The 8,728-nt window shown below is 41.3% G+C and overlaps 1 protein-coding gene and 1 non-coding gene across 4 annotated transcripts in view; one reads left to right on the top strand and one right to left on the bottom strand.

The window, feature by feature from the left end:
* Positions 1-8,728, bottom strand: part of NAA25 (N(alpha)-acetyltransferase 25, NatB auxiliary subunit) — an 85,509-nt gene that overhangs the window by 53,781 nt on the left and 23,000 nt on the right. For 2 of the 3 annotated variants that reach the window (XR_002773430.1, XM_003789967.3), the window contains exons 2-3: positions 4,113-4,198; positions 2,296-2,434 (exon numbers count right to left, since the gene is read on the bottom strand). Coding sequence is in view for 2 of the 3 variants with exons in the window: in XM_003789967.3 (XP_003790015.1) it covers positions 2,296-2,434; positions 4,113-4,198 (225 nt within the window). In the remaining variant the exon portion in view is untranslated. The remainder of the gene's footprint in view (positions 1-2,295; positions 2,435-4,112; positions 4,199-8,728) is intronic. The other variant, XM_023513283.1, reaches the window with a different exon arrangement.
* LOC111725374 lies at positions 7,089-7,151 on the top strand. Its single transcript, XR_002773451.1, has one exon. It is a non-coding gene; the product is annotated as a U7 small nuclear RNA (small nuclear RNA).

Here is an 8,728-nt window from a genome sequence, read left to right as displayed (position 1 = left end):
AAAAAAAAAAAAATATATATATATATATAACAATAAAAGTGAACTACAACAACTTGAATATCAGATAAAAAATAAAAGTCACATTATATATAGAGTACAAATTCACTTGCATGAAGTTCAAAACCAAGCAAAGCTAATCATGCATTACTTACAGAAAAAACGTATTATTTTTTAAAGCATTTATTATGGAGATAGTAGGCACCTAAAACAGAGGAAATGTTTTCTTTGCAGTTTTTTGGCCAGTTTGAACCCGCCACCTCCAGTATATGGGGCCAAAGCCCTACTCCTTGAGCCATAGATGCCACCCTTATTTATTTATTTTTAAGACAGAGTCTCACTCTGTCACCCTAGATAGAATGCCGCGGCATCACAGCTCCAAGAACCTCAAACTCTTGGACTTAAACAATCTCCTTGCCTTAGTTTCCCAAGTAGCTGAGACTATAGGCACCTGGCTAGTTTTCCTATTTGTGTGGGGTTTTTGTTTTTTTTTTTAAAGGAGAGATGGAGTCTTGCTCTTGTGTTCAGGCTAGTCTCGAGCTTCTGAGGTCAGGCAATCCACCTGCTTTGGCCTCCCAGAGTGCTAGGATTATAATAGGCCTAAGCCACTGCACCTGGCTAAAACTTGATGAATATTTGAAAAAAATCAAGGTGACCCAGTGCAGTGACTCATGCCTATAATCCCAGCACTCTGGGAGGCTGAGACAGGTGGACCGTCTGACTTCAGAAGTTCAAGACCAGCCTAAGCAAGAACAATATCCTCTCTCTACTAAAAATAAAATTAGCTGGGTATAGTGGCAGGCTCCTATAATCCCACCTACTCGGGAGGCTGGGGCAAGAAGATCACCTGAGTTCAAACAAGTATTTGAACTTGCTTGAGCTACGATGCCAGAGCACTCTACCCAGGATGACAGAATGCGACTGTCTCAAAAAGACAGGTTTGGGCACGGTGGCTCACACTTGTAATCTAGCACTCTGGGAAGCCAAGGCAGTGGATCACCTGAGCTCAAGAGTTCAAGACCAGCCTGAGCAAGAACAAGAAAGAGATAGCCTGAGCTTGGCTATCTCTAAAAAACAGCCAAGTGCAGTGGCAGGTGCCTATAGTCCGAGCTACTTGGGAGGCTGAGGCAAGAGGATGGCTTAAACCTAAGAGTTTGAGGTTACTGTCTCTATGATACCTCAGCACTCCCAAAGGTGACAAAGTGAAACTCTATGTGGGGGGTGGTGGGGGGGGGAGAAAAGCAAGAAAACAAGAACTATTTAGGATAGCAAGTTCTTCTTGGGAGGTAAAAGGGGAACTAAGATTGATGAGGAACACACAAGATGCCTTCCTAATATTAATAATGCTCTAGTTCTTAAGTAAGATGGTAGATTTATGAGTGTTAATTACTACACAACAAATTCACTTGTATCTTACATAAAATATATTCTTTCATAGTATGTATTATGAATACATATATTTCATAATAAAATATTTAAGAAATCAATAATAAAAATCTATTCAGAGATGAAATGATACATTATCTAGATGTGCTCTAAAATAATCTGGCAGAAGGACTAAGACAGACAAAATAAAACTGGCTATGGCTGGATAACTGCTCAAGGTGGGTAATGAGAACACCATGGGATTTATTATACTCTTACAGTTTTGTCTATATTTCAAATATTAAAGTGTAAAAGCAGGTTGGGCACAGTGGCTCCCGCCTATAAGCCTAGCAGTCTGGAAGGCAAGGCAAGGGGATTGCGTGAGCTTAGGAATTCAAGACCAGACTAAACAGGAGTGAGACTCTATCTCTACTAAAAACAGCACCCGCGGTCTCTGGCCTGCCAAGCGCCGGCTAGGCCAAGCGCTAGCTGGGTGTTGTGGTGGTGCCTATAGTCCCAGCTACTCGAGAGGCTAAAGCAAGAAGACAGCTTGAGTTCAAACAAGAGTTTGAGGTTTCTGTGAACTGTGATGCCATAGCACTCCACCCAGAGCAACAGAGACTCCATATCAAAAAATAAAACACAAAAACAAAAGTAGAACTAAAAAAAAAGTAAAATAAAAGACCTACCTTGATCTAATCAAAATATCACAACGATCTCACTTTAATTCTTGTTTCAATTCAAGGGCCCTAATACATGTAACTATCCCTTCTGTCTACAGTCATCACAAACCAGTTATACATCATTCTCCCCTTTGCCATCTATTCATATCATAAATGACAAGTATATCAGGCAAAGCTAACTAAAAAACTCAATCAGAAATGTCCAAAAATTTAGCTCAGGTTGAAAAACAATGAATAGAAAGAAACACACGTCGATGCATCTCCCGGTAAAGAATAGTCAGTGCCTGCAGTGAGTTGTCATCTGTGGGTTCAAGGGCTGCCACCTCCTGTGCCAAGGTGAAGGCTTCTTCTTGCTTTCCAGTTCTCTGTAGACCAATTGCCTTTAAGACCTGATAGAAAGAAAAGAAATATCAGTTTTTAAAAGGACAGAACCCAAGACTCTAACCTGCAGTCCTAGCACTCTGGGAGGTGGGTGGACTGCTTAAGCTTAGGAGTTTGAAACTGGCCTAAAGAAGACTGAGATCCCATCTCTAAAAATAGCCAAGTGTTGTGGCAGGTGCCTATAGTCCCAGCTACATGGGAGGCTGAGGCAAGAGAATCATGTGAGTCCAAGAGTTTGAAGTTCCTGTGAGCTGTGATGCCACAGCACTCTACTAAGGGTGGCAAAGTGAGACTCTGTCTCAAAAAAGAAGAAAAAAGCTGAGTGCAGTAGCTCACACCTCATGTGTAACCCTACCACTCTGGGAGGTGAAAGTGGGAAGATTGCTTGAGCTTATGAGGTCAAGACCAACCTGAGCAAGAGTGCCTCCTCACTCAGGAGACGGACGTAGGAAGATTGCTTGAACCATAAGCACTGTAGTCTGGATAACAGAGTAAGAATCTGTCTCAAAAAATAATACACCAGGATAGAAAAAGAAATATGAACCAAAGAAAGCCAATCTGAAAGCACAAATTGTAAGGGATACCTAGGTTGTTAATAAACCAGACTTATTTTTATAGAAAATATAAGGAAATCAAAACAGCACCTATGGCTCAAAGGAGCAGGGTGCCGGCCCCATATGCCAGAGGTGGCGGGTTCAAGCCCAGCCCCGACTAAACACTGCTAAAAAAGTCTTTCCCATTTCTTTTCTTTCTTTTTTTTTTTTAAAGAGACGGAGTCTTACTTTGTCAGTAGAGTGCCATGGCGTCACAACTCACAGCAACTTCCAGCTCCTGGGCTTGGGCAATTCTCTTGCCTCAGCCTCCTGAGTTACCCGGGACTACAGGCACCCACCACAATAGCTAGCTTTTTTTTGTTGTTGTTGCAGTTTGGCCAGGGCCAGGTTTGAACCTGCCACCCTTGGTATATGGGGCCAGTGCCCTACTTACTGAGCCACAGGTGCCGCCCAGCCTTTCCTATTTCAATCATATTAAGAACACACAATATTGCTTACAAGAACCCTGTGAAAATTAAATAATTAGATAAATAGGCTTGGTATCTGTAGCTCAGGAGCTAGGGCTCTAGCCACAAACACTGGAGCTGGCAGGTTTGAATCCAACCCAGGCCTGTCAAACAATGACAACTCCATTCAAAAAATAGCCGCGCATTGTGGTGGGAGCCTATAATCCCAGCTACTTGGGAGGCTGAGGCAAGAGAATCACTTAAGCCCAAGAGCTTGAGGTTGCTGTGAGTTGTTGATGCCACGGCACTCTACCCAGGGCAACATAGTGATACTCTGTCCCAAAGAAAAAAAAATTAGATAAATAATATCCAAAGAAATAGACCTTTTTTTTTTTTTTTTTTTTTTTTGTAGTTTTTGGCTGGGTCCAGGTTTGAACCCACCACCTCCAGTATATGGATGGGGCCAGCATCCTATTCCTTTGAGCCATAGGTGCTGCCCATAAACATCTATCTTTCAATTAAACATTATTTATGGCATATAGGTGACCAGGAAACTAAATCATCTACAAAGTACTCTAAAAAAACACAAATAGTCCCTAAAGAGATTAAACATCCTTTCTCTTTAAGGTGAAGAACTATAAATATAACCCACCAAATATAAGAAACTCAAGGTCAAAAGAACTGACCTTAGCACAATGAAGATCCTTATGTTTCTTCAACAGTTTATCTGCTTGCTGAATTGCCATTTTATTATTACCATTATCAAGATAATCTGCGAAAAAAGAAATTATACAAACTTATTATTATTACTTCAACAATAAATATGAAAAAAACACAAGCTGGGGCTCAGCACCTGTAGCTCAGTGAGTAGGGCACCGGTCACATACACCAATGTGGCATGTTTGACCTTGGCCCAGGGCTGCTAAACCATGACAATTGCAACCAAAAAACAGCTGGTATTGAGGCGGGTACCCATAGTCCCAGCTACTCAGGAGGCTGAGGCAAGAAAATTGCTTACCAGCAGTTCTCAACCTGTGGGTTGCAACCCACAGGAACTGTATTAAAGGGCTGCAGCATTAGGAAGGTTTGAGGTTGCTGTGAGCTGTGATGCTACAGTACTCTACTGAGAGCAACATAGTGAGACTCTTGTCTCAAAAGCAAACAAACAAACAAAAAAAACACAAGCTGGCAGCTCCTGTCACTCAAAGGAGTAGGACACTGGCCCCATATGCCGGAGGTGGTGGGTTCAAACCCAGTCCCGGCCAAAAATTGCCAAAAATAAAAACCTGCAAACTGTTATCAGATATTTTAGAAAGTAATTTAATCTACTGTTAAAAAATCATGAACCTGGGTGGTGCCTGTGGTTCAGTGAGTAGGGCACCAGCCCCATATACCGAGAGTAGCAGGATCAAAACCGGCCCAGCCAAACTACAACAAAAAATACAGGGCATGGTGGCGGGCGCCTGTAGTCCCAGCTACTAGGGAGGCTGACGCAAGAGAATCGCCTAGACCAAGAGCTGGAGGTTGCTGTGAGCTGTGATGCCACAGCACTCTACTGAGGTCAACAGAGTGAGATTCTGTCTCTAAAAAAAAATCATGAACCTGATTTTAACTCTAAATGGCTAAGATGGGCCAGAATACAATCTTAACATTACTACAGTTATCTCTCATCTAAAAGCAATATAGCCTGTAGTCACATACAAGGGAGCTGGAAGGTTTAAATCCAGCCTGGGCCCACCAAACAACAATGACAACTACAACCAAAAAACACCCAGGCATTGTGGGGGGCGCCTGTAGTCCCAGCTACTTGGGAGGCTGAGGAAAGAGAATCATTTAAGCCCAAGAGTTTGAGGTTGCTATGAGCTGTGTGCCATGGCACTCTACCCAGGGTGACAGCTTGAGACTCTGTCTCAAAAAAAGTAAATAAAATAAATGAAAGCAATATAATCAGATTATATTAGTTCTTAATGAAGATCCAAGATTATACATATTTAGATGACAGGTGACATTAATATTCTTAATCTACTGAAAATTAATGGGTTTAATCACCAAAAACTTAAAATATTTTGAAAATTAAAATAAATGAATTAAGGAACAGGAAATCAAATATCACATGTTCTCACTTAAAAGTGAGAGCTAAGATATGACTACCATGGTCATACTGAGTGGAATAAGACACTGGAAACTACAAATACAAAGAAGGGAGAGTAGAAAAGAGGTGAGGAATGAAAAATTACCTCTTGGGCATAATGTATGCTACTTGGGTAATGGATACACTAAAAGCCCAGACCTCACCCAAGGAACAGAACTGTACTTGTACCCTCTTAATAGAAATAAGGAAATAAAATAAAATTAAAAAGGAACCCTTTCTCATATTCCAGCTTCAATTCTATCAAGTGGACTGTATTCTATCAATGAAAAAATGCTTAATATGGCTTGCAGCCTATAGCTCAGTGGCTAGGACGCCAGCCACATAACACTGGAGCTGGTAGGTTCGAACCCAGCCTGGGCCTGCCAAACAACAATGGCAATTAAACCAAAAAATAGCTGGGCAATGTGGCAGGTGCCTGTAGTCCCAGCTACTTGGGAGGCTGAGGCAAGAGAATCGCTTAAGCCCAAAGAGTTTCAAGTTGCTGTGAGCTGTGATGCCACAGCATTCTACCAAGGGCAACATAGTGAAACTCTAAAATAAATAAATAATTTTATTTTTCTTTGTAGGCTTGGCGCCTGTAGCTCAGTGAGTAGGGCACTGGCCGTGAGTAGAGCACTGGCCACGTACACCAGGGCTGGTGGGTTCAAGACCAGCCCAGACCTGCTAAACAACAATGACAACTGCAACCAAAAAATAGCCAGGCATTGTGGCAGGCATCTTGTAGTCCCCATCTACTCAGGAGACTGAGGCAAGAGAATCCCTCAAGTCCAAGAGTTTGAGGTTGCTGTGAGCTGTGATGTCACAGGACTTTATCCAGGGCAACAGCTTGAGATGCTATCTCAGGAAAAAAAAATTCATTGTATATAGTGCCCATAAAGTTCGTGTGCAATTCAAAATAGTGTGCAATTTTAAACTGCACATGAACTTTATGGACACTCCGTATATATTTAAGGCATACAACATGTTTTGATATACCGTGTTTCCCTGAAAATAAGACACTGTCTTATATTTATTTTTTCTCAAGAAGGCACACTAGGACTTATTTTCAGGGGATGTGTTCTTCTTCACGCAGAAATGCATGGCATGGCTATGCAACGTATCTGCATAGCCATGCCCATCACTAGGTCTTATTATTGTGGTAGGGCTTATATTTAACAAATGCATAGAAATCCTGTTAGGGTTTATTTTTTGGGTAGGTCTTATTTTCGAGGAAACACAGTACTATACATAGTAAAAGGATTACTAGTCAAGCAAATTAACTATCACCTCACATACTTTTTGTGCGTGTGATATAACCATGTAAAGTCTTTTTGCAAATTTTCAGTATACAGTACATAAAGTCCTGCTGAACACTGAATCTCTAGACTTACTCATCGTACCTAACTGCAAGTTTGTACCCTTTGACCTATATCTCCCCATTTCCTCCCTCTCTGTGCCTCTAGTAAACACGATTCTACTGTTTTTATTAATATGTATTCATCTCTAAAGAGTCCACAAAGAAGTGAGATCATAGTGTTATAGCTCTTTTATTAATTTGTCTAGCAGGTTTTCCAGTCTCCACTGGAAGATTACACACACACACAAAGTGAGATCATACAATATTTCTCTATATTTGGTTTATTTCACCTAGCACAATGACCTTCAGGATCGTCCATATTGTTGCAAATGGCAGTATCTCCTGCTTTCTGAAGGCTCAGTAATTTTCCATTGTATATATGTACCACAATTTCTCTATCCATTCATTCATCAATGGACACTAGACTGGGTCGGGCATAGTGGCTCATGCCTATAATCCCAGCACTTGGGAGGCTGAGGTTGGTGTATTGCTCTGAGTTCACAGGTTCAAGACCAGCCTGAGCCAGAGTGAGATCCCATCTCTAAAAAATAGCCGGGCAATGTGGCAGGCACTTGTAGTCCCAGCTACTCAGGAGGCTGAGTCCAGAGGATTGCTTGAACCCAAGAGTTTGAGGTTGCTGTGAGCTAAGACACCACTGCACTCTAACAAGGATGACCAAAGTGAGACACTTGTCTCAAAAAAAAAAAAAAAAAAAAAAAAAAGACACTCAGACTACCACCATGTCTTGGCTATTGTGAAGAATGCTGTAATGGACATGGAAGCACAGATACCTCTACAAGGGGCTCATGTAATTTCCTTTGGATATACTACCTAGTAGATTGTTGTATCACATAATAGTTCTTTTTTTTTTTTTTTGGTAGAGCTAAAGTTTGCCTATGTTGCTCAGGGAAGTCTTAGACTCTTGGCCTCAAACAATTCTATCTTTAATTTTTTGAGGAATCTCCATACTGTTTTCCATAATTGGGTATACCAATTACATTCCCACCAATAATACAAGGGTTCTCTTTTTTCTATATCCTTGATACACTTGTTTCTCTTGTTTTTCTGATACCTATCCTAATATGTGTAAGGTGATACCTCACTGTAATTTTGATTTCTATTTCCCTGATGTTTAGTGATATTGAGCACTTTTTCATATGCCCGTTGGCCATTTTTATGTCTTTTATGGGAAAAATGTCTATTCAGGCCCTTTGTCCATTTTTAAATTAGGATACTTATTTGGTTTTTTCCTATTGAATTGTGTGATCCATTCCATATTTTTTTTATTTTGCATTAATATGAGGATACAGATGATTAGGTTACAATGTTTGGATTTGTTAGGTAGAGTCCGAGTTGTAGTTGTGTCCCTCACCCAGGAGGTATGTCATTCCAAAAAAAAATTTTTTTTTGAGACAGAGTCTCACTTTGTCACCCTCAGTAGAGTGCTGTGACATCACAGCTCACAGTAACCTCAAACTCTTAGGCTCAAATGATTCTCTTACCTCAGCCTCCTGAGTACCTGGGACTACAGGGGCCTGCCACAATGCCTGGATATTTTTAGAGATGGGAGGGTCTCACTGTTGCTTAGGCTGGTCTTGAACCTGTGAGCTCAGGGAAATCCACCCACCTGGGCCTCCCAGAGTGCTAGGATTACAGGCGTGAGCCACCATGCCCTGTCTAGCATTCCAAATTTTAAGAAATGTAGAAACTCACTATAAAATTCTGTTAAGGAGGCTCGGCGCCTATAGCTCAACCGGCTAAGGCACCAGCCACGTACACCTAAGGTGGCGGGTTCAAATCCCCAGCCTGGACCT

The sequence above is a fragment of the Otolemur garnettii genome, unplaced genomic scaffold (assembly GCF_000181295.1).
Source record: "Otolemur garnettii isolate 467f Iridium unplaced genomic scaffold, OtoGar3 scaffold00038, whole genome shotgun sequence".
Taxonomy (NCBI): domain Eukaryota; kingdom Metazoa; phylum Chordata; class Mammalia; order Primates; family Galagidae; genus Otolemur; species Otolemur garnettii.
The sequence above is the reverse complement of the archived record's forward strand: the minus strand, read 5'-3'. Positions and strand labels throughout refer to the sequence as shown.